The 26,647-nt window shown below is 39.3% G+C and overlaps 1 protein-coding gene across 4 annotated transcripts; it reads right to left on the bottom strand.

The window, feature by feature from the left end:
* Positions 1-532: 532 nt before the first annotated feature.
* Positions 533-26,634, bottom strand: SGTB (small glutamine rich tetratricopeptide repeat co-chaperone beta). 4 transcript variants are annotated; one of them, XM_080681408.1, is made up of 11 exons: positions 26,388-26,634; positions 25,134-25,256; positions 21,235-21,338; positions 19,636-19,705; positions 17,114-17,213; positions 9,902-10,006; positions 5,277-5,415; positions 5,110-5,172; positions 3,033-3,070; positions 2,714-2,797; positions 533-1,335 (listed from the first exon to the last, which is right to left on the bottom strand). In XM_080681408.1, the coding sequence occupies exons 2-11, from the start codon at positions 25,231-25,233 to the stop codon at positions 1,224-1,226; spliced, it is 915 nt and encodes a 304-aa protein (XP_080537534.1). In that variant the 5' UTR covers positions 25,234-25,256; positions 26,388-26,634; the 3' UTR covers positions 533-1,223. The 4 variants fall into 4 exon arrangements, with proteins under 4 accessions (XP_080537534.1, XP_080537536.1, XP_080537535.1 ...); XM_080681410.1 differs by having other exon boundaries at positions 5,289-5,415; XM_080681409.1 differs by having other exon boundaries at positions 25,134-25,251; positions 26,388-26,612.
* Between the last annotated feature and the right edge of the window lie 13 nt (positions 26,635-26,647).

The following is a 26,647-nucleotide window of genomic DNA, read 5'->3' as shown; positions in this document are numbered from 1 at the left end:
AGTATTACTAATTTAATATTACATTCTTTTTCAGTTTTTTCTCACAACACTTGCAAAATCATTATGTGTCTGCCCAACTTTACCTATTTCATAATTAACAAAAGAAATTCCAGTTAGAACAGCCTCCTCCACTATAGGTAGAGCCGTGCCATTAATACCAAACAATGCCACTTCTCTCCACTAATATGTATTCTAATTTAAATGTAATATTTTAAATCCCCTATTATGTTTAAGTTGTATCAAATTAAGTTTAAAGCAACATGCCAAACCAAATCATGGCAGAGGATTACATGAACAAGCACTGTTAATGACAGATGCTTTCTGTAATCCATCAAATAACTGAGGTTTTAAAAAAAAAAATCAGTGTTTATGGGCACATAATTAAATGCCACTTAGAAAATCCTTAACTGAAGAGCCAAGCCATTGGCTTATTTAAATGTCGGTATATTTGAGAGTTTTCTTAGTAAGGTCACCACTGGGGAAGTTGTGCTATTTAAACTGAATAGTTATACAACTGGCCTAACCAGTACCATTAAGGATTTCTAAACGTATTTTATTATGTTATGTACATAGTGTAATTAGCCATGCTGATGTTATAAATACCAAACTACAGGCAAGATTAGTTAAAAACTATGCAAAAACCTGAGCATCCTACCTACCTTCACTTTCTATACATTCACAGCATCTATTCTTCCTTTTCAAAACAACCCTTCCACCAAATTCTGCTTTCCACCAGCTCTGATGCCTCCCTGCCACACATTAAAACAAGCAGCATTAAAGACAGTGCTGGCTCCTATGATATATATTCATCACTGATGGCATTATCAAGACCAAACCTGGATATCAAAGTTCTCTCCAGATGTGCTGCTCATTGGCAAGCACGTTACTCTTAACCCAGCACGTGAAACCTTTCCTCTTGGTCATCTTCCCTATCAGAAAGTTTGCTGAAGGGAACTGGGAGCCAGGGCACTCACCAATAAACAGCCTTACTGCTATTAAGTCTAGCATACAGATATGACGATGAAGATGTGAAAATGAAACCCTGTTGAGTGACCATTCACTTACAAAGGAGTCACATTACGCTGAAGTCTGTTTGTGATAAACCTATTGTCTAGACAGATTTATTCTGTAGGTGTTTTGTTTTTGTTTTTGTTTTTGGCCACTATCTATAGCAAACACTTCAGAGCAGTAACCGTTTGCAGTCTAGAATCCCTGATCTAGAGTCAGGAGTGGTCTTCCGTGCTGCTGCTGAATGACCTGCTCCGGATGTGATTTCTCAGTTGCTCTATGAGTTCAGGATTCTGTTGCTGTATCTGCTGAGCAAACTGCTGTCCCCTGGAAGTGAAAGAGCAAAGTGGTATGAATTAGGGAATTCCCAGCCACACAATACCCATAAAAAAGGACTGCAAAGGATGTGGGTGCTACTCAAAGGGAACTTCTAGAAAGACAAGTTTTAGAATCACAACTGTAGTATCTGCAAGTTTACCATTGCCTCCATATAGCATTATTAAAAGGCATTGTTCTTTATAAGAAGCAAAACACCCAAGCCAAAAAGGTCCTGGATTGAGTGAATACACCCCCCTCTAGTGCCTAACCACGAATGAACAAAGGGTCCAAAAGTATATGCTTTTATTGTGTGTGCTCAAACATATTACAAGGTATTTGCTCTTGTAGTCAAGTGTTAATAGTCTCCCATATGACAGGATGGTACACCCATGTGGGGATATGTGTATAGAAGTCACTGAACAGAACTAATTTTTAAAAAGTTAGAGAAATTTAATACGGATTCCTGATGCGTGACCCTCAATTGGGAGCGTTAGACATTGCTATAATCATGTCACTTAAAGATCATTCTAAAAATGCAATGTTGCGAATGGGGTCACATGGCCATGAGTACAAACAGTAAATGATACTTGTGGCTTCAGGTAAAATTTTCAGTGACAGCATCACACAGATTCAAAGAGCAGACTATTTTAAGCAACTTGGTTGGAAGTGAAGGAAATCAGGCGATGCAAGGAGTTCCTCTAGTGATGACATGCACTGAAAAGTTTGGATAAAATTCTGTCCTAGATTGTCTGAACATTGGTATATATGTAAAATTTGGTTTTTAAATATATGTGTTTACCTAAGTCAATGCAGATTTTGAGTAGCTACTTGACTTTAATCTCCGTCCTTGAGTAGCTATTCAAATCTGCTGAAAAACGTTTTCTTGAGTGCAGATCTGGATTCCTGCCCTTCAGTCTGAAAATTCCAACTTACGAACTCCTTTTAAATTTAATAACTAGTGAGGCCACGGATACTAACAGTAAATGATAAAAATTCAAAAATAAAGCCCCTGCCTCCACCGGCTTCTCAGTGGTTAGAGCATCAGACCGAGGACCAAAAGGTTGTGAGTTTGATCCCCAGTCAAGGGCACGTACGTCTGTTACAAGCTTGATTCCCCACCCATGTCAGGCTGCATGCAGGAGGCATCTGATCAATGTGTCTCTCTCACATTGGTGTTTCTCTCTCTCCCTCCGCCCTCCCTTCCACTCTCTCTAAAAATCAATGGAAAAATGTCTTAGGCAGAGGATTAAAAAAAAAAAAAAGCCCCGATCCCCTCATTTTAGAGACAAAATATAAAACATAAAATACTTTTTAAAACTATTTCTATTTTAACTTCAGAAAAATAAGACCAACACTTTTTACTGTTTCTATTTCAAGTAACACTTACGCTTGGATGAGGCTAGACAGGTCGGTTAGGCCCCCAACTCCAGCAGCAGGTCCCCCAATGGCATTTGTCATCATTCCTGACATTCTAGAGTAGGCAAGAGGTATATCACCGGATTGGCATATAGTCTTAAGGAGGATACTGGCCAAGGAAAAGAATTAAATATGCCCACATCGTGTAGAGGGTTAGGCTAAATGTGTGTGACTTTAAGTGACAATTACTGGCAGCCTAGGTAGTTTTATCATTTTGGAGCTGATGTGCTCAAATTAGGAGCTTGCAAGTAGAAGGGAGGAAATGTAATACGCTCTTTCTATATACTTACAGCTGTTGAACTTGAGGATTCTGCATTAAACTTGCTGCCTGGAATTAAAAAATGGCATCTCCCATTAAAGATAGTTAATATTTAGGGATCCTTAACAAAGATTTCTTTTTTAAAAAATCAGAAAAATGAAAGCTAAACCATGTGGGTAGTAACATTCTGTAGAGTTTTAGTGTGCTATACAAAGTGAATGGGAATGTGAAAAAGGTACTAGAAAATGCTGGCATTTAAAATACGTTGCAAGGGCAGAGAGACTACAAACAAGATAACCTACAGATATTAACAGCAGTATACTTATTACTACTGATCAGATCAATAAAGCCAAATGGAGAAATAGAAACTTGGAAAGTATAAAGCATCTCCTACACTGGAGAGGCTTCACTTCAAAAGATTACTGTAAGAGATGTGACCTGATTCCATGGGGTTTAGTAGTTTCCATTCTTCCATGCTAAGAGGGAGAGGAGTTGTATTTATACACACATATACATTAAAACTACATTTTGAAAGCATAAACAATTTTTTGCCTCAAATTTTTAGTCAACTTTCAATTGAGTCTAAATCTGTGTAGACAATAGGAACTCCAATAGCTGTCCCCCAAAATCCTCTTTTAATCTCTATCAACCTGACCCTTTCTAAGAATGTCACTCAAAGTGTTTTTAAGCCCCACCTTTTGCACCTCCTCTATCATAGTCTCACACCTCACTTCAAGCATCTTGAGGGCTAAGCTGAACTGGAAACTAAAATCCATTTTCACATGCTACTACAACAGCATAACCTGAGGCCTAGATATGGGTAACAATGCTCAAAAATGTCACAAAACCTATAAAGAGACATACATTTACTGGTTAGGTAGCAAGACCATCTTAAATTTGGCCTCAATCCTGAGACTCAAGAGTTACTGAATTACTTGCAAGTCACTTCAACAAGTATTTCTCTGATAATAAAAGCAAGTGGTGGCTTTCCCAACACCTCATATAGGATCAGTGATTAAAAGATAACTACTGTCTACAAAGACTTCAACTAACAATTTTAAATTACCAATTGCTACAAACCTACCTATTGTTCAAAAAGACTTTTTTATCTCACTAGGAATGCACCATCTGTATTTCAATTCAGCTGAAGATGTAGTGGATGCAAGGCATTTTATGAAGGAAACAAAGAAGTATTACTGCCTTCCAAGGGCATAGCGTCTGGTAGACTAGTTCTCAGCCAGAAGTATACAGTCTCCCAAGGAGCTTTATATACCCAGGTAACACCCTTGACCCACTAAACCAGGGTTTACACATACTGGACCAGAGCATGTGTGTTTTCAAAAGGTCTATAAGTAATACTGTTGGTTTGAAGGATGGAGTTTCTATATGAACTAGAAGCCCGGTGCATGAAATTCGTGCATGGGGGGAGAGGGGCCCCTCAGCCCGGCCTGCACCCTCTCACAATCCGGGACAGCTGGCTCCTAACTGCTTGCCTGCCTGCCTGATCTCCCCTAACCACTCGCCTGCTTTGCCTGATCGCCCCCAACCACCTCTGCCTCAGCCCCCGCTGCCGGGGCTTCGTCCGGAAGGTCATTCAGCTGTCTGGTCTAATTAGCATATTACACTTTCATTACTATAGATTATACTAAAAAGTAAAATTAACTAAAATAGAAAGGAAGCAGACAATGCTGAAAGGAGAGCATAGGGAACCACAATAACCAAATCCTCAGACCTCAGTTACTAGATATCTTCCTAGGGCCATTTTCTTATAAGAGTGATCTTCAACCTTTTGTAAATTTGCAGATCCCTATACCAATCTAATGAAAAATATGGTTCTCTCCCTAAAAAAAATGCACATATCCATATGTACACAAGTTTTTACATACAATTTCATGGAATCCATTGGTTTCCTGAAGTCTATCCATGGTTTTCTCACAAACAGGTACACAGGCAGGTTAAAAATCTCAGCCATAGCATTACATCACCATCCTATTACCACCACCACCACTGGCACTACAAAAGCTCCCTTATTTGTTTCTAAAATGTGTTAGAACTTTATTGCTTCATGAAAAACAGAGCCAGCAAAGCAGAAAAGGAAATATACTTACCATACTAATGAAGGCTGGATTATTTATTAAGCTAGTCATGTCAAAGCTAAATCCAGTTCCTGTCTGTAAAAGAATAATATATGAGGATTATTCTAACCACTACAATCTGATTACAATAAATTGTGAATGAAAGAAAATATTTCACTCATTCAGCATTAATAACTCACAGGACTGGATACCTCTCTTAACTTCTGTTCTGCTATTTTCAGATTCGACTTATAGGAATCATTTTCAGGGTCAAGATCTAATGCCTTTTGATAACTTGTAACTGCTTCTTCAAATTTATTCATGGCAGTGAGGGCCAGCCTGAAAAGAATAAAGTATATGGGTATAAGATATATGGTTAAAGAATATCAAGATATTACAAACGTAGTCAAACAGCTGTCTTGGTATTCATCCAGAATCCAAATTACACTTAATTTATTCATTATATTATGGTTCACAGGAGTATCATTAAAATTCCTTCTATTTCCAAGATTCTGTAAGTCTGGACTCTCCATTCTGCTTGCTGACAATCTTGGCTAGCTTACATTAACCATGAACTTAATGCTTAGGAATGAACCTCACCTACCCCCTTCCATATGTGAAATAACTTGTTTTATGAATGATTAAGCTGCACATAGATGTTAGCTAACTAGTCGTCCTATGGTCATGTAACTCCATGGTGTTAAACTCATTTTAAGGACTCTGAACTAGATTTGTGCTTCAGAATGCCAACTCTCTTCACACGTCCTAGCAGAGACACTGAGTCATGATAAATACCAATTTTTTATTAAAAAATAAAAATAGGCTGTGGGGCACTCCTGAACAAGACATGTTAGTTGTTAAATAGATAAAATTAGCATCCTTTACAACTTAAGACATTATTACCCCAGTCACAGAGTTAGTTATTAAATTTTTATTTTCCTCCACCTAGTTAGAATGTATTTATTAGAAAATTACTTCAGAACTAAACAATAATGGTATAAATGGAGATATAGTATTGATGTTTTTGTTTGTTTTTAACAAACCATCTAAGTCAGCTGGCTTATCTCACAGACTTCCAATCTGGATAAAATACTGTGCCTAAACACAAAAAAATTCTCAGACCCTAATTAGTTTTCTACGAGTCACCCTGAAAGATGCTTCATCAAAGTCCTCAGTTAATCAACAGTCAATAAATATTTACTGAAGCCCTACTTTGCACCAGGCACTATTTTAGATTCCACAATGAAAGAAGGTAAAGTTCTTGAATTTAAGAAAATGTCATTCTACCTGGGGAAAACAAGCGATAAATATGCAAAGAAAAAAGAGTAATATTAAAGAGAATGAATAGGGCAGCTGCTCAAAAGCAGCCGCACTAAGAAGACCTGAATGATGAGAAGAAAGCAGGCATATGAAGATCAGGGAGTAGCATGCTAAACAGAAACAGCAGTAGACACAAAGGCCTGGGAACCAAGCCAGCGAGCGAGGTATGCTCCAAGAGCAGGACAAAGGCTGATGAGGAGAGAGCACAGAAAGCAGTGTGGAAAGAGGTGATGTCAGGGAGTAATCAGGCACCAGAGAATATAGAACCATGGTTTGGAGTCTGGATTTTATTCTAGTTGCAGTGGAGTGACATGATCTGATTTATGCTTTGGAAAGCTCTCTCTGGCTTTTCTGCAGAGGATCAACATGGAGTGTTAAGTTAGGAAGCTGCTGTGGTAGCCTAGGTAAGAGATGGCAATTTGGACTAGTGTTATAAACAAGGTAGCAATCAATGCTTCAATTTAAGATATGTGTATGTGGAAACTAGTATTAACAGGACTTGCTGATAGATGTGTCAAGTATAATAAGAATGAAGGATGACTCCTAGGCTTGACGCAAGCACTGGTAGGTGAATGATGGTAACATTTCCTGAGATGGGAAAGACTAAAGAAGGAAATAAGAGTCCTATTTGGGATGTGTTAAATTTAAAATGCCTATCTATAATAATAAAAGCGTAATATGCTAATTAGACTGGACAGCTAACTGCTCGCCTGCCTGCCTGATTGCCCCTAACTCCTCTGCCTGCCTGCCTGATTGCCCCTAACTCCTCTGCCTGACTGCCTAATTGCCCCTAACCACCTATGTTGATAGATCTCTTAATTTACTATATATTTTAAGTTATATGTCTGAATTCCATATCATATTAATTTCTTTTCATCTGTTTATATGTTTAACTAGAGGCCCGGTGCACAAAATTCGTGCATGGGTAGGGGGGTTGGGGGGGCAGCTCCCTCAGCTTGGCAAGCGTTTAGGGTCGATGAGGCAGGCAGGTGAGCAGTTAGGGTTGATGAGGCAGGCAGGCAAGTGGTTAGGGATGATGAGGCAAGGAAGCAGAGAAGATTAGGGGTGATCAGGCAGGCAGGCAGGCAAGTGGTTAGGGGCAATCAGGCAGGCAGAGGTGGTTAGGGGCGATTAGGCAGGCAGGTGAGCAGTTAGGGACAATTAGGCAGGCAGGCGAGCGTTTAGGGGAAATCAGGCAGGCAGAGGAGTTAGGGGCAATCAGGCTGGCAGGCAGAGGAGTTAGAGGTGATCAGGCAGGCAGGCGAGCAGTTAGGGACAATTAGGCAGGCAGGCGAGCGTTTAGGGGCAATCAGGCAGGCAGAGGAGTTAGGGGCAATCAGGCAGGCAGGCAGAGACAGTTAGGGGCGATCAGGCAGGCAGGTGAGCAGTTAGGGGCAATCAGGCAGGCAGGCAGAGGAGTTAGGGGCAATCAGGCAGGCAGGCAAGCAGTTAGGGGCGATCAGGCAGGCAGGCGTGTGGTTAGGGGCGATCAGGCAAGCAGGCAGTCGAGGGGTTAGGACCCAGTGGTCCCGGATTGCAAGAGGGATGTCTGACTGCTGGTTATCCCCTGAAAGGTCCCAAATTGCAAGAGGGTGCAGGCCAGGCTGAGGGAGCTGCCCCCCCAACCCCCCTGCCCATGCACAAATTTTGTGCACCAGGCCTCTAGTTAAACATATAAACAGATGAAAAGAAATTAATATGATATGGAATTCAGACATATAACTTAAAATATATAGTAAATTAAGAGGTCTATCAACATATGGAGTTGAAAAAAAATATGGAGTTGATTCTCATTATTCAGAGTAGTTATGCTCTATAAAGTCCCCACAAACACTGATTTAACAAATACTAAACAATCATTCCTAGGGGAAATACAGGGTTAGGTTCCTGTGAGGTTTTGGTCACAACATTCTCATCAAATGATCGATACATAATCTTCTTTTATGTGTGATTCTGCTTAAAGAAATCTTATTTAGTGTATATTATTAATTCATTAGCATCATACTGACAGCCAACAGCACTCACTCATGCCTGAACAAAACTTATCTAATGTGTATGTTTTCTGAAAGGCACATTACAGCCTTCTTGCACTTACGAACACTAGACAACCCTTCAATCTATATTTGGGTCCATTGTAAACTGGGACACAACAAAAGACACAAAAATGCAAAAAATATAGCATTAAATAAACTGCAAAAAGGACACTCGTTTACAGCATGAGAACTGAAACAAAAAGGCAGAGTTTCGCCTTATGCATCTCAGCTGAGACCTTGCAACATCAGGTGACTCAAATTTTTCACCACACTGTGAATGAACACAAAAGCACAGTGACTTGATTTTGGGGTTATCAAACACTTTTTAGCAAGTAGGTGAATTCATAAATACAGAACCCATGAATAATTAACATAGACTTTAAGTGGAATTTAAAGGCATCAGACAGGACGAAATCAGAAAAGAGAATAGACAGACAACAGTCTCAGAGGAGAGGACGGAGCTCCGAAGTGCACCATTATTTAGAGGTGGTAGAAAAGGAAGATGCAGTAAGGAAGACTGGAAAAGAACTTCCAGTAAAGTAGGAGGAAGAAGTCACAGAAGCCTAGGGTATGAAGTGTTTCCAGATAAGTTAATCATGCAATATACTAAAAGATGGATAGGTGAGGATACAGAACTGCCCTTTGGCCTTAGCACAATATGAAAAATTGGTCACCTTGAAGAGAGCTCTTAGATGATACAAAATGAGCTGAAGAGATACTGAGAGATGAGGAAGATGAGACAGGAAGTACAGACTGCTATCAGGGGCTTTGTAGACAAAGGAACTGACAAATGACATAGCTGTGTGCAAGGATGGTTCCAAAGGATGATTCTCTGATGATTTCACAGGCAGTCATTATCGCTGCTACAGACAGGAAAACTGGTGTTGCCAAAGATAAAGCAGATGATTACAGATGTAAAGCCCTAGAGAAGGTACAAAGTGATGAGATCTAAAGCATGAATGAAGGCACCCGTCTTAGATAAGAACCCTTCCATTTCAACAGGAGAAAAGGCACTCGGTGTAGATACAAATGCAGGTAGATCAGTGGATTTGGCAGCAGGAAGATGAGCTATTTTTCTTCTAAATGCACCCATTTTCTCAATGAAGTATAAAGTGATATCATTGGCTAAGAGTACCATGGAGGGTGTAGAGGAAATCTGAAGAGAGAAGAGTAGGTGTGAAGCACTCAACTCAGAGTGGTAAGGTGAGCTTAGAAGGAATTATCTATTAGGACTACATGAAGTGAGTCTACTCATTATGGCTGTCTGATTTTCTCCACCATCCATTCTTCATACAACTAATCATCTCTCGCCCAAGTCACAGAAACAGCAGTCATTTCCTCACTCAGTGTTATATTTATCTTCTTGTTAGTTGAAAAGATGCAATATTAAGCAGGAAATTCAAAATCAAGCCAGTAAGAACAGCATATCTGATACAACTTGGTGCTACTTTGAACATTCTCCCAGAACTTACCCCATTCTCCCATAGGCCTTGCTGTACTTTGAATCAATTGCAATTGCTTTTTCACAATCCTTTATTGCATCTGTGTAGTGACCTAATTTACTCTGAGCAGCAGCCCTAAGGGAAAAAGAAGAAATTTTTTTGTTATAAGCATCCTTCAAGGCACTAACGTAGATTTTCAGATTCTAATATAACAACATTTTCCTTGTCCCAATTTATATATCACTCCCAGGAAACATCTAAATCAAACTGTCTTAAGAAAATTCTACAATCAAATGAAAAAAAACGCAGAAACAAAATTCAGAGAAATTATGAAAGCTGCATTTCACTGTTCGCTTTGCTATAGAAAGGACAAAATATGCAAGCCATACAACTGATCTACCTACTTACTGCCTTTTTGATTTGCCCAAACAGAAAACTGAGGATGCTAGGACATTTGGGATTGCTAAGGAGGCACACAGAGTGACTGACTGCTGTGAATGGCTGTTCAGAGTGTTGTGCTGTTAAATGATCACTATATTAGAAACATTAAGATCACCGGACAAGTCTAAATGAAAAAACCCAATTTAACCATGTGCCTAAATCTGGCTGTAAATTAAGGATGGCAATGTATTCCATCTACTTAGACGGAATATGTATTCCAGAACAATTAAGGATTATTTAATCCCTTCCAGTTTATCTCTAGCAGACTTTCTGGAATAAAGTCTGGGACCTAACAATGTAATGAAGCCCCTCACTACCCCTCCACACAATCCTGAGAGTAGACAGCTCTGTTTCCCTAGTGTAGCACTGACTTCAATCCTCCGGGCCATAATAAACAAGTAGCATTTCTGTTCAACATACATATCCTTCAAGCTGAAAAGTTCCAAAATGTCTCCTGTCCTGCATCCCACTTCCACCCCATTCATTCTCCAGACTAAATATTTCTACTTTATTCATTCAACTAATATCTCTGTTGAGGGCTCGCTAAGGCACAGACACTTTTCTAGGCATAACAGATAGAGCAGTAATTAATATTCCTGTCCTCAATAGTGCTTAGATTCCTGGGTTGAGGTCCAATTCTCCGTTAACCTTTCTTCTTACAGTATGTCTAAGACACTTCTCAAACTAAGATTCTAAAATTGGGGGGGGGGGGGGGAATAAACAGTTTCCTTTACTTCAGTTAAAAAAAAATTACATGTGAAAATACAGAATTCAACAAACCTGTTTTGCTAGGTAATGTGGAAAAGAGGTATAGGGTTATTTGACTGAATATTCAATGCAAACTAATAGTGTGACAAGGATGACCATTAAAAGAAGAGATATAAAGTGTATCACTTTCAAATAATTAGAAAGAAAGAAAATGAAGTAAAAATAACTCAACCAACACAATAAAAGACACACACACACACACACACACACACACACACACACACACACACAAAGGCGGGGGAGGGGGGTGAGAAGCCAAAAAATAAGTTAGCAGAAAACAATTCAAATACATAAGTAATCACAAAGTTGCCTAGATGAAGATTGGATTATCAAATTGTATACTTAAGATATCACTTAAAACATAATCAGCCCAGCTGGCATGGCTCAGTGGTTGAGCATCGACCTATGAACCAAGAGGTCACAGTTTGATTCCTGGTCAGGGCACATGCCTGGGTTGTGGGATCAATCCCCAGAGTGGGGCATGAAGGGGCAGCCAATCAATGATTCTCTCTCATCATTGATGTTCCTATCTATCTCCCTCTCCCTTCCTCTCTGAAATCAATAAAAATATATTTTAAAAAAACACATAATCACACATGGGTTGAAGTTTAAAGAAGACAGGAAAAGAAAATCAGGCAAACTGAAAACCTAGCAAAAGAAAACTGGTATAGAAACAATACCAGGCATAAGGCAAGGAGCATTATTAAGGATAGAGTCATTATTTATTGATCATCCTTTTTTGTTTAATTTTAAGGGAAACATTTACATGGCTCAGAAGTCAAACCTATATTAAAAGTCTTTAATCCTATAGAGGATTGGTGGGAATAGGGTAGATGATGAGACGTCAGAAAGGATGAAAAAGAAACCTTCATAATGAATAAAACAGAAACAAAAGATTCTAACTGGATATTAAAAAAATAATTCAAGTAATGTTCAAGCACAGTACTTTGAGTGTATATCCTTTAGTGAGATATATTCTAAGGACAAAAATAATTTCAAAGAAATTCTGCAGTTTACTTAGACTTACTAGTGTTGTAGTATTGGTGTAATACCAACTGAAGGATAGTGAAGTTAGAGCTGGTGAGTAAAGATACTGATGAGTTGGAAAGCAGGGTTTTTGTTCCAGGAGAAGAGAGATACAAATGTAAAATGGGAGAAGTAAGGAAGATCTCTGTGACACTGGAATGTAAATTGAATTTTATCTGTATAAATTGATGACTTAAAAAAAAACACCTCATATTTCCTAGCTCTGTCCACTGAAAGGACCTAGAAGCAATAACATTTCAGTAGCAATGGTCATCTCTTGCAACCAGGTCTTGGTTTCTAAATACCATTCTCTATTCAAAGGAACAGGGGCTACTTGTAGAAATAGCTGAGCTCACATCTAGGGCAGTTTAAAGGAGCTCCCACTAGCCAAATATGGGAGAAAATAACAATTACGATAATTTATTATAACGCACCAATTAGTGAATTTTTAAAAATTCACAAGTCTATAATTATACTCAGAAAGTTAGGGGAGGGTAACGAGGAAGAAAGTGGAAAAGGGAGAAAGGTTAAGAAAGCTCTTCTTTATAGACATATATGAGGAAATAGTGTATACATACACACACACATATATAAAACATGCTGCCATGTGACGGCTTCACATTAGAAGTCTGTAAGTTGAGGCAATTCTCCCTTCTAAAATTAACTGAATCAATTCAACTCAAACTTTTGTTGAACATCTATAACATGTTAAACCCTGAACTCAAAACCAGATAGATATACAGAAATGAAGAAAATATATCTGTCTTCCTATCTTTCCCTGTTTAATAGAGAAATAGACATGTAAATAAATAAATAGTATGAGGAATACAATGGAAGTATCAAAGGAAGAGACAACACGAAAAGGTGTGGTTAACCCTACGCAGAGCTGTCTGCTAGAACTCCCATGATAGCAAAGTTCTTGGTCTGTGCTAGCCAGTACAGTAACCCCTAGCCACATGTGACTAAAGAGTACTTGAGATAAGCTAGTGCAATTATATTTTATTAATTTTTACTTTATTATTTTATTAATTTTAATTAATTTACATTTTGAACAGCCACACATGGCTAAGAGCTACCATATTGGACAGCACCACTCCATTGGACGGGAAGGGCGTAGGGGCATGGTCAAGAGGTTGCCAACAGAGAAATTAAGACAGTCTTCCCAAGAGAAGCAATCCCTACCAGGGTCTTGAAGAATGACTAGCAGTTGACCAATTAGATAAGGCAGGAAATATTCTAGGCAGAGGAAGGAGTACACAAAAGCATGGAGAGATGTCCTAACATGGTATTTTTTTAGTCAGTAAATTTCATATTACATGTGCATAGAGAGTAGAGAGAAGAGGAGCAGGAGAGGAAGAAAAGTAGAGATAATAAAGTTAAAAGAAAAAAAGAGCCCAGATTATAAAAGATCTTATGTATCATGCTGAGGAGCTTAAATTCAATCATGAAGGTATTTAGAACTAGTGAACAGAAAGCAAGAATTAGATGATTAATTTCACATTTTAGAAAGGTCCTTTGGGCAGAAGATGGGAGTGGGGAGTGCAAGTTGAAACTGTAAACCACTAGCTTAGCAAAAGTTAAGCACCTGCACTAAGGAGCCGTGATGGAAAAGGAGGAGGGAACAAATGAGCTAATGGGGAGGTAAAAGGGAAACAGCAGAAGACGCCCTGATTGCTGGCCTCAGATACTGATAATGAAACAAGGACTAAAGCCGTAAGAGTCAGACCCAGAAAGAAGAGTGGGTGGAAGAGAGAGAGGATGACTTTCAATCTTGATAGCTTTAGCTTTAGATCACCAACTGCAAGCTAGGATGAAAGCAGATTTGTGCAGCTCACAAAAGAAAGACCTCTGAGGCCGGAAAAGGGAATAGAAGTCAGGCTACATTTGAATCTCTTGTGAGATGAAGCCAAACATGCCAGTGTCTGAACTGAATAACAATGTGGTCTGGGCTGTCTGCCCCTGCTGTCTGGTTATCAGGGCATAACTAATGAAATCCCAGCATAACACTACAATCAAAGTCACCATGTTTTCAGGCAACCTTGCTTTCTTTAGCTTGTTAGAGCAAGAGCATGAATTATTTGCATTCTATTTTTATGAAAAATAAGACAGAAAAATCACAGGTACCTTACATTTCCCATACTACAGACTAGGGCAAATGTAGGTTTACAGTTGTTTGTATGGAAAATACTACAATAATTAATAAATAGGAATACCAGAATAAATTCTGTGTTTTGGGTATTCACAACTGTAAACCTACTTTCTCCCAACCTGAATTTATTATGCATAAATAAATTATAACAAAAACCTGTTCCTACAACTAGGAATTAGATTGTTTCTGAAAGAAACATATATTTAAAGACTAGGACTATGCTAGGGACTTTATATTACTACTCCTCACAACTACTATTATCTCTGTTTTACAAGGAAATGAGGCTCAAAAAGGTTAAGTGGCTGCCCAAGGTCACGTAGCTAGTAAGTGGCCAAACTGAGATTCAACTCCAAATTTAACAAACCAAGTACAAATCCTAGTGAACCTAATGACTACAAGGTGCTTATGCTCTGTTATAAGTTTCGGATTGGTTAAAATGGCCATACCAGTAGCACAAGCCGCATGAAGCTATTCACATTTAAATTAATTTAAATTGATCTTAAATTAACTAAACATTAAAAATTTAGTTTCTCAATTACACTAGCCACATTGTAAGTACTCAAGAGCAACTCTTGCTAGTGGCTACAGTATTGGACAATGCAGATAGAGAACACTGTCATCACTGCAGAAACTTCTATTGGGACTTCAATATTTAAAACAGAATAATTTAGTGCAGGGAATTCATTACAGAGCTGATACAAGAGCTGAGGTACCAAACAGGAGGCTGTGCAGCAATCCAGAGACTACCAATAACTGGAAGCCGTTACTTCCTATAACAGAGGATGAACGGCAGAGTCCAAAAACCCAACATCACCGGGTAAAAGCTGGGATAGCAGGGATCCTGGGTGGGAGCTAGCCAGGAGGATGAGAAGCAGCCCCTGCTGGATAAACACCCTGATGTCAAGAGAGGGGTAGAAATACCACAACTTCTCCCTGCCTTCTGCCCTCCAGGCTCCTGCCAGCACCTCCCATAGCCGAACCCAGCCAAGCTCAGGGAACAACGAAGCCTGAAAAAGGCAGCCTACAGGAGTCAGGCCTCTGTTTAAAGGGCAGAACAGGGAAAGAAAGGAGTAAGTGTAAGGGCACACAGTAAGGTGTGGCACAGGTACGAAAAGATCACCTAGATTAAAAAGAAAACCACAAATGGCCAACATTTGAAAAATGTCCAACCTCAACAATAATTCTATCTAATAAAAGAGTAATATGCAAATTGACCATCACTCCAAACGCACAAGATGGCTGCCCCCATGTGGTCAAAGATGGCTGTCCCCATGTGGACACAAGATGGCCATAACAAGATGGCCAGCAGGGCAGGGCAGTTGTGGGGACCAGGCCTGCAAGGGAGGGCAGTTGTGGGCGATCAGGCCAGCAGGGGAAGGCAGTTGGGAGGGACCAGGCCTGCAGGGGAGGGCAGTTGGGGGCGATCAAGTCTGCAGGGAAGGCAGTTAGGGGTGACCAGGCTGGCAGAGGAGGGAAGTTGGGGGTGACCGGGCCTGGAGGGAAGGGAAGTTGGGGAAGACCCAGGCCTGGAGGGGAGAGCAGTTGGGGGGGACCAGGCCTGCAGGGGATGGCAGTTGGGGAGGACCAGGCCTGCAGGGGAGGACAGTTAGGGGTGACCAGGCCTGCAGGGGAGGGCAGTTAGAGCAATCAGGCTGGCCGGGGAGCAGTTAGGCATCAATCAGGTTGGCAGGGGAGTGGTTAGGGCAGGGGTGGGCAAACTTTTTGACTCGAGGGCCACAATGGGTTCTTAAACTGGACCGGAGGGCCGGAACAAAAGCATGGATGGAGTGTTTGTGTGAACTAATATAAATTCAAAGTAAAGGAGCAGAGGGGAGAGCAAGAGAACCTTCCGCTCTTTTGGCTCCGCGGGCCGGATAGAACAGTCGAATGGGCCGGATCCGGCCCGCGGGCCGTAGTTTCCTTACGGCTGGGTTAGGGGGTGATCAGGCTGGCAGGCAGAAGTGGTTAGGAGCAATCAAGAAGGCAGACAGGCAAGCAGTTGAGAGCCAGCAGTCCTGGATTGTGAGAGAAATGTCCAACTGCCCGTTTAGGCCCAATCCTACCGGGATTGGGCCTAAACGGGCAGTCGGACATCCCTTGAGGGGTCCCAAATTGGAGAGGGTGCAGGCTGGGCTGAGGGACACCCCCCCATGCACGAATTTCATGCACCAGGCCTCTAGTTAAATATAAATTAGAACAATTACTATGAAAATAACAATAAAGGTGTAGTAAAAACATGTACACTCATACAATCCTAGGAGAGGAAATTAATTTTCAGAATATTTTCAAAGAAATTGGAATAACTTTGTAATTTGCATCAACAATTTTTAAATGTTTATATTGTTAGACCTCCTGAGTGAATTTTCAAGGATAAATCCAAAGTCTAAAAAAATAATAATAATTTTAGAAAGATGTTCATTGCAGCTTTATAATATTGGGGGACAGGAAAGAACCACAGTGTCTCCCAGTAGGTTAACAGTTAAGTAAATTAAGGTACATTATCCATTTAGTAAAAGAACACAGTGTTTGCCATCACAATGATAGGTGCTGCAAATATAAAAAAGATGAAGAGGTAATAATACACTAATTTATATCAACTTAAATAATGTTTATGATGGATTTCAATAAAAGAACATGTTTATGATATGCCTAGTGAATAAAGCTGAGTCTAAAATTGATAACACTTACACCAAACAAAATAAGCCAAAAGGTTAGTAACAGAGGTTGCTTTAATGGTAAGTGTATGAGTTTGGGGTTTATTGTTTTCCGTCTGTATCCATAAATTTTATAGTTTTCCTTCAGATCTATTAATGCAAATGCTTTAGAGCTGTAAGCCTGTCACAATTATGCCAGTTTACCTGTTGCAGTAATAAACCGCATTATTTGGATCCAGTTCTATTGCCTGTGTGTAACAATCCACTGCAGCAGTATAATTTTCTTCTTTCATGTGGTTATTGCCTGAAATAAAGTAATCAGTAGGTACAGTAAGACAATATACAGGAAAATGTAAAGTCTGAAAGATAAATTTTAATCACAGAAACTCCAATAATATGAAGGTGATCAACATGATTTTTCAGTAACATAGGAGATAAATTTTATATTGTACAATGGAGTTGATATTCCTTAGCCTTCAGTGTGTTTGAATGATTTCAACAATGTGGAGTCTTAATAAAATTAGTGGTTGTATATCTTATAAAATTCAGGCTTCAATAAGTGAGTAAATGCAACAATTATGATTACCTCATGGCAAAATTTAATCTATTCCCACCTTCTTTATCTTCATCTCTTCCCTTCCTTTTAGAGCCACCACATCTTAATGCAGCACCCTCCTCAGTTGTCACCTCAATCTAGACCTGGCCTTCCGCTCCTTCCCTGTCAAAACTCCATCTGCTGAGCAGCCACGCCCTCACCACTGCTGCGTGGGTAAGCTGCAAAGCTAATCATGCTAATATGTTACTGGCAGATAATATTTTTGTATGCTATCTCTTCCAGACACAGATTCTTTAGAAAAGGGGCTTATTAGACATTAATTTCCAGAAAGACAAAATTTCATTTACATGGCTAGCCCACAGGGTACTGATTTTCAGGAAGAACGTCTGCAGATACGCCAGGAATAACTTAGCTAGGTTAACAATGGGATTTCTTGTGGCTATCTTTTGTATTCCATTAAAGAGAAAAAAGATCCGATTCTTAAAAAATTAAAAACTTTAAAACACTAGAATTAGGAGAACGGATTTACATCCCAAAAGGCTCTATTATTCCTCCAGCTCTCTCTAAACCAGAAGCTCTCCTATTAGGTTTGTTTTTTAATAGATCATTAGCTAATTAATGGGAGAAGGAGGAGTGGATTTCTGTTTGGTTTTTCATTTTTGTTTTTTGCAGGAACAGAAATAGGAAGATTAAATGCAGGTAGACAAAAGCATTTCAAATCATAAAAAGTTACTGCAAATTAAGAGTCAGAAGTGAATACAAAGAGTGGCTGTTAATGTGTGCACAGTTTCTTTGGGGGGCAATAAAAATGTTCTATAATTATGGTGATGGCTACACAACTCTGTGAATCTGCTTGAAACCAATGAATTTATATGCTTTAAAGGAGTAAATTGCAATGGTATGTGAATTATAGCTCAATAAGGCTTTTTTTAAAGTTAAGAAAATTAATTTTCTCCCCACGCCCAAAAAGAAATGAATATAATGCTTTTAAAGCAGCTAAGAAGAATACATTGCTTTTATGATTAAGCAAGATGTTAACTACATTAGCTGAGGTATTTAAAGAAATTTGCTTCTTCCATGTAAAAGATTTACATTTTCTGAGTTATTTGGATTTCCTTGTTGCCATTGGAACTTTTTGTCTTGGGATGGTGTTTTATTATCATTACATTATTATTATTATTAAAACCTATTGTATGTCTTTTCCTCTAAACCATAAATGTATAGATACTATAATATATGTACTACATGTATAAATACATTTATACATATTGACAAAAAAAGTTCAAGTTACAAAATATTTAATATGCAACACTTAAGACACAAACGATGAATTTTGTGAAGATAAATATAACTAAGCATTGCACAGCACTTTATAGTTACATGGTACTCTCCTATAAAATTATCTCCTTTAATTATCAAAACAACCCTATCAGATGTGCCAATATTTCTGTGATGTGTCAGGGAATAACAACAAAGAACTCTTCTTAATTTCATCCGCTCTTTCTGTCGCTCTTCAGAAGCAAAGCACACAAAAATATTTGTTTTTTTTTGTTTTTTTAAAAAATATATTTTATTGATTTTTTACAGAGAGGAAGGGAGAGGGATAGAGAGCTAGAAACATCGATGAGAGAGAAACATCGATCAGCTGCCTCCTGCACAGCCCCCACTGGGGATGTGCCCGCAACCAAGGTACATGCCCTTGACTGGAATCGAACCCGGGACCCTTCAGTCCGCAGGCCGACGCTCTATCCACTGAGCCAAACCAGTTTCGGCAACACAAAAATATTTGAAAGCAATCTTTCAGGAAGGTACTAGTTGGCTAGAAGAAAAAATTCAAAGAACTCAAAAACACTAAATATACAGAAGTTAAAATAATACTGACAATTATCTTCATCTCTTTGATTAAACTTAAAGAAGAACTTGGATCCTAGAGTATACACAGACAGTTACAAGTGATGACCCTTAAGTTATTTGTTTTGCAAGTTTTATACACAACAGATCTGGTTCTCTTGAAACAGGCCACAAACCGTTCTATACTTTTAGATTTCTTCTCTATCACTTCCATTTCTCTTTCATAGTATAAACCAGAATCTTATCCATTGATGGAGTCACATTATCCAGAGTTTCAGAAAGTTTTACCAAGTAAATAATTTTGCTATAAAATATTTACCTTCATCTTTTAATTGGTCAGCTTTTCCCACATCTCCAGGTACTGAGTTTGAGAGAGGCTGAATGTCATTCTGAAATAAATAAAAATTTAATATACTTCCACTTAGCTATATTAGTAGTCATCCAATAGAACTATAAGTAATGTAATAATGGATTACCCATTTCACAGTAAATCATCTGTAATTCCACATCATAAAATCTAACACCTAAATGATAGTGTTAGCAAGAACAGGGGAAAGCCTTTACTTTTATTAGGAGAAAGAATATGTGGAATTTTTCTAGAAGATAATGGGCAACTGTGAATTGAAATTTTGTTTTTTACTTGCTTTCCCTATACCCAGAAATCCTACTTCATGGACACAAAATGGAATCAGTATATGAAAAATAGGAATAGATATATGTTCAAGGAATTGCTTATATTAGTGAAAAATTTGAAATATAATATTTAATATCCTAAGAGATATCTTAGTAAGCCAAATTCACAGTTTACCAACAAAAGTATTTATTATAGATCCTATTATTTAAATATGTGTACACACACATACACAGTCTGAAATACCAAGACTAGAAGGGCACACACAAAAGGTTAACAGTTGTAATATTTGGAGATAAAAGTTTCAGTTCTTCTTTATGTCTTTCCATATTGTCCAAATTTTTTAAAACAATGAGTATATAATTAATTTTACCATAAGATAAAAACAGTATAAAATCCCTGTCTGTTTTTAGCACCTACTATGATCCTCAAACTCCCTTTGCATTAAAAAGATTTAAAGCAAAGGCACTTATGAACTAAATGAAAATTTACAAATATCTTGAGTGACATTGGAAACACACGCATTTTCCATTTTTAAATGATCTTCAGCTTTTCTCCCCAGTTCCCCATTCTGTACTGAAGATTGAGCACAGAGCTAGAAAAACAAAAGTTCCTGAGGCACCAAAATGTAATGAAAAAATGGGACATGACTGTGGGCCTCAAACTCACTAAAAAACTTTTCCAGACAATCTTATGGCCCATGTTTCCTGAAGAGGCCAGAAACCAGAGACATGTAAACAGTTGTGGGGAGGAGGAATCGGGAAAAATGGGTTTCAATCTTAGTTTTGCACATTGACCCTGAACCTTAAAACCTTGTTTTATTTTATTTATTATTTTACCTTTCCTGTTTTAAAGAGCCCATCAACGGCCAAACTTGATTACATCTGCTTCAAAATGATGATTCAACTTCTGATGAATCTATTTCTTAGTGGTTACTTCCTAAACATTAAACCTTTTGTTTTTAACTTATAATCCATGTTATAGGAGAATGTCAACTCAGATGTCAGCAATCTAAAAGTGCTCTGATACTGTAAAGGACTTAAAAAGTCAACTAAGATGTATTAAATATAAAAGAAGGCAAGAGGATGAGAATAACTACTAATATGAAAACCTAAAGCACATTAAAAGAATTATGCTTTAGGTCACAAGTCATATCCATGTGGACTGTCTTATACCCAGAAAGAAGTTAGTTACTTATAGGCCTGACCCCTCATATGTGAACAAACCCAACACAATACTGTAGTTGAACTTAACTCAGGTACTAATGAGAAGACAATGACAGCTTACCTTACAGAAGGAATTTGTGAATATTTCTGTCAGAGGCTGTGAAACTGCTAGGTGTGTATCTTCTGGGCTGATTTTAAAAACTGTCTCCAAGCACTGAATTGCAACTTGAGACAAATTTTAACAGTGAAAAAAAAAAGTTAGCAACCTAAAAAAGAAACAATCTTTTTTTTTTTTTTTTTTTTTTTTTGGTAGAAATCTGCGCTCTATTGCCATCTGTGGTAATTCAGCCTTTATGATCACAGAACATAAGGAAAATGGTTGAGCTGAATAGAGATTTCTGTTTATAGACCAGCAATTGAGGGAAGACAACTTGATTTCTTATTCCTCACTTAAGAAAAATGTTACTTAGAATATAATTCTCAGTACATCTATTACATCATATTTTGTTGAAGCAAGTCATTGTCTACTTTTGGTGTATAACCCGGGTACGGACTGGGTGGAGAGACATGGTGGGCACTTATACTAGAAAGGAAGTCTGTTGTTGTATGACAAGACATCTTAAATAACATTTGTAAAGGATGTGGACTTAATGCTGTGGGCAAATGGAGAGCTATTAGAGAATTTAGTTAGGAGAACAACATAACTGGATTTGTGTTCAGAACTGAAGTCTGGCAAGGAAGGTTGAGAATGGATTAGAGAGGGAAGGAAGCTAAGAGAAAAAATGAAGGCAGAAAACCAGTGGGTTCCCACTTAAATGATCTAACAACCCAGGGGCCTGAACTAGGGCAATAACAGTGCAGAAAGCATATCCTGTCCTCTCTACAAGTACCCATTGAGGGGAATGGAGGCAGATTCTTATCCTTCTAGTGCTCTTGTTTCAAAAGGAATGCTCTCCTGGCTTACCAAGAATGTGGCCAAAATGTCAAGTGTACTTCCAGACAGTGTGGAATAGATTCACTTAGATTTGTGCATGACTTTTAAATGATATGTTATGTATTAACTGTGGTCCTGAGAAAATTATCTATCAAGAAAAAAACATTATTACTTTTACTATCCACAGAAACTTTTCTCTTTAGAAAAGGGACTGAATAAGCAAGTTATAAGTTACCGACTACAAAATGTCAAAGTGTCTTTTAGGTAGAAAATACTAGTAATTTACTGTTTACCTATCCCTCAATTCCCCTCCCCCCCCCCCCGCTTTTTTTTTTACTTCTGCCAAGCAGTTGTTCTTTTTTGTTTGTTTGTTTGTTTGTTTGTTTTAAAGAGAGAGGAAAGGAGAGAGAGAAAGACAGAGAGACAGAGGCATTGATTTGTTATTTATACATTCATGGGGTGATTCTTGTATGTGCCCTGCATGGGGATGGAACCCACAACCTTGGCATATTGGGACCACATTCTAACTAACTGAGCTACTTGGCCAGGACCCAAGCAGTTGTTCTTACACTTCAGTTGTACTTGCACTAAAAACATTGGGCCATGCCCTGGCCTGTTTGGCTCAGTGATTAGAGCATCAGCCCGCGGACTAAAGGGTCTTGGGTTAGATTCCCAGTCAAGGACACATGTCTGGGTTGCAGTTGCAGATTCAGGCTCTGGCCCCGGTCAAGGCACATGCGAGAGGGAACCAAATGATGTGTCTCTCTCACATTGATGTCTCTCTCTCTCTCTCTTTCTGTCTCTTGTGGTCATGAATTTGAAGTGGGACCAGTCAGCAAGGTTGTATTTTTTGCTCCATCTATATACATTCACATGGATATGGGAAAGAGTAGATGAAGAACTAGATTTAAACAAGGTTGGGTTTTGCAAGGAAGGGAGGGATATACAAGAGTGTGATTATAATGATCAACTATGGAATTTAAATTGGGTAAGAAGAGGGGTGTGAAAAGGTAACGGGTCAAGAGATTGGATGCCTTGGTAAGGTGGAAGAATTGTTTGGGGAGGGATTCAAGAGGGAATGAGCTGGCAAGCAAGCAGTAGTGGTCAAATGAAATGATTAAGGTAGAGATTATGGAGGGAATGCCAAGGTAATGACAAAGTTTAGGGAAGAGTTTCTCAGCCTTGGCACTACTGACATTTTGGACTGGATAATTCTTTGTTGTTGGAGGCCATCCTGTGCATTGTAGCAGCATCCATGGCCTCTATCCACTCAGCGCCAGTAATACCAGCTCCGCAGTCGTGACAGTAAGAAATATCTCCAGACATTGTAAAATCACCCTGAGTTGAGAATTACTGGTCTAGGGTCTGACCAAGGGAGTGAGTGGTTGAAATCAAATCACTGGAGGAAAGAAGGTCAAGAAACTGAGAGCCAAGGGAACTGCAAGAATCAGCTGTGAGTATACTGCAACTGCCAAGATTAAGACAGGAATTGTGCTAGAGAGAGTGAGAGTGAGCAGGAGCCACAACCCTCAAAACATGAAGCAGTTGTCAGTAGATGGCAACCATTAGGAGGAGTGGGAGACATACTAAGGAGAAGGCTCAAAGCCAATAACACACCAGCTCATTGTGGTGGTAAAGCTGGTACCAGAACTTAAGCTTCTTTTCTAAGGCTTTTTTAAATGTCTAGAAGGTGGGCAGACATCTCCACATGATTTCATATTCAACAAAATTAGACTCACAGTGTCAAAAATAGGGGTTGGTCAAAAACAATTGGCACCATTTCTGGGTGCCATATATAAGAAACAGCTGAAGGCATATAATTTTGGCTGAACACCATTCTAAAAATAGGATACAACATCTTGTGTTTTTATTTTTGTGTGTGTGTTTTTAGACTGAATTTTCCTTCTGGCCCTTAAAAGTATGATATTGCCTTTGATTAGAGAAGAAACATCTTTTATTAAATGACTGCATTTACCTGTTTGCTACAGAGCAGCCATAACCACCACCCTCCTTAGGTAACCAGCCACCTTCCCTTCACATACTCTTAACCAACCTTAATATTAAATGGACTGAGTGCAATGTTCTCCAACTGTGTCACCTGCTTCCTTCACTGCCACCTGGAAAAGCATCATCCCACCGACTGCAAGCAGTTTTAGAGCAAATGCCCAATTTTCATCCCTACCTCCTAAACGCATATTCACAAGGGAAGTGCTTGTTAAAATTAATAGAGGTGTCCCCTTTATAGGAGAAACAGCTTCAAGATGGGAAATTCAAATTGTACTGTTATTTATGTTCTCCCAAATGCACTGTCTCATTGCAATAATTAAGTCTCTAGGTCATAAGGAAGCTGGGCTCATTGGCCCTCCACAAGCCCATGTGCAGAATTCTGCCTTGTTATGGTTCTACTAAATGGACATTTACAACGGAGAAACATGAAGCAGAAAAGATGCTGTCAAGGAAGCACGTGATGCTATCATGCAAGTCCTGCTCAACTTAACAGATGACCGAATCTAATATTTAAAGCTCACATAGAACAGGGTGCAGTCCTCTCATCCCAAGTCCCCCAAAAGGAAGTTGTCAGAGCATAATAGTGACATAATTATTAGACTTTTACATGGTGCTTTCATAATGACTAAGGCATTTCCATATATTGATTCTTAACTGAATGCTTTCCTATTGAGAAGATAAAACAAGATCTTCAGAGGAAGAACCAGGATTTAAATCTCAGCTCTGCTACATGTTAGCTGTGTTCTGTTACTTAACCTGGCTTCATTTATTTGTTAATGGGTGATAATACTAATTTAGCAGTCACTGTGAAGAAAAATTCCCTACAATAGGAATAGCATAGTTCTGACATATAACAGCTGTTCAGTAAATAAACAATAGTCCTCTTATCTTGTTAATTAAAACAAACAACACAAGCCTCAGAGAATGGAAACTCATGATAGCCTTACAGTTAGGTCTCTCTTCTAGAAAGATAACAAATTATTTTGATTTTGTTATCATAGGTCACAAAGCCAGGCTTACAGCTATTTTAGTTTTTATTTATAAATATAATACAAATGAACATAAAAACAGGTGCCTACCTTCCAAACTTTCTTGTTCATCTGAAGTATAAGCATCCATCTGACTTTGTTCCCGTAAGAAACGAATAACTGCATAAACTAGGTGCTTGATAGATGACATTTTTTTTAAGTTTCAATACTTTTCTTTGATAAGAAAAAGGAAAACACTGAACTAAGATATTTTAAAGAATCAGTCAGAAAGGTTATAAATGACAAAGGTTATAAATTACACTGAAAGTAGAAAGCAAAAACTAAAATCTGTATTACCTTCACTCCTGTCTATTTTTAAAGAGTCAGGTGAGCATAAAGTGTTCTCACGGTCATGCATTATATATTTTCATTTCTATCTTGCAAAAGCATAAACCTCGCAAAAGTAAAGTTTTTTTCAAAACATGTATAACATAAGCTTTGACTCTCACTGAATATCTCACTGTATCTCACCAGTATGCGTGGTACAGGTAGAGATAAGGATTGGGGTAGAGCTACAGGGGTAGCAATCCCCCAAAGGCCTCAGGACTAAGTTGAGGGAGATTTCATACTGCTGACTCAGAAGCTGATCCATGCTAAGCACTTTCCTCTATTTCATGAGATTTTAAAAATATATACATACTTTACACTCTGCCTTACTTTTGTAGGCTGGGACAGTTATTTGATGAAGTATATTAACGAGCGGTTTTCAATCACTGAGTGTCATTCTTAATAAAAATGGCATTCGTATTTAATCACCAGACATGTCAGGAAATCATTGCCCAAGTCGATGGATACTATAAACCGACCAGTGCTCTCTGCAGTAGCTGTGCTCTCGTGGACAAGCTGGAAGCTCTGGGTCATGTTCATTCACATGGAATACTATCGCATCCAAACAGTGGCGCAGGGCCAGCCGGCATTCATGGCTTATTTCCACTAAATCGCATCGTCCATCTGCTCCCAGGTCCCTAATTCAAAGCCAGGGTGTGGTACCCACCGCTAGGATGTTTATTATTTGTGTGCTTGTTTTAAAAGCGAGCCCCGCCTCTAGGCCATGGGGTTGCAAGTACTAAAAAAGGCCCCAAGGCAGAAGATGAGAAAAGAATGGGGGAAAGAGGGGTGCAGAAGGCAATGGAAATGTCCAACCTCTTCCAGGCTTCTCCTTATTCTCCCCAGAGCACAGGGACCTCCTCCCTCCTCCCTTCGGTACCCGGGCCTGCCTCCGCCCTGACCGATATTGCAGGGTGCGCGGTGCAGGCCCCGTCTGGGCGGCGGGAGAGGCACCCTTCCCAGACAGAAGCCCCTTACCCGAGAGAGGATGCGAGACCGTGGCAGCGGGCCCGCGGTGTCTGTCAGCGGGTCCGTCCGTCCCCAGTCCTCAGGGCTTGAGCCTGGCTCCCGATCGCAGCTCTGCCAGCGGTAGCCCCAACTTCCCGGCCACCCAGGCCCCCGCCACCCAGGCCCCCGCCGCCCCCGAGCCCACCGGGATGCGCGCTTTGCTCCGAGCTGCTGGGTCTCTCCAGAACCGCCCCCGGGGCGGCGCAGGACGCGCGGGGCGGGGCGAGGGC

This window comes from Plecotus auritus, assembly GCF_963455305.1.
Source record: "Plecotus auritus genome assembly, chromosome: 7".
Classification (NCBI taxonomy): Eukaryota; Metazoa; Chordata; class Mammalia; order Chiroptera; family Vespertilionidae; genus Plecotus; species Plecotus auritus.
This window is presented reverse-complemented; position numbering and strand designations above follow the sequence as displayed.

What these genes read in the sequence shown, in the direction of transcription:
- SGTB (XM_080681408.1), bottom strand. Translation starts at nt 25,233, where the DNA reads ATGTCATCTATCAAGCACCTAGTTTATGCAGTTATTCGTTTCTTACGG. An exon ending in AAGGCCTATGGGAGAATGGG is followed by an intron (nt 5,416 to 9,901) that starts GTAAGTTCTGGG and finishes TATTCTTTTCAG; the next exon opens with GCTGGCCCTCACTGCCATGA. An exon ending in CTGTCTAGCCTCATCCAAGC is followed by an intron (nt 1,336 to 2,713) that starts GTAAGTGTTACT and finishes TTTCACTTCCAG; the next exon opens with GGGACAGCAGTTTGCTCAGC.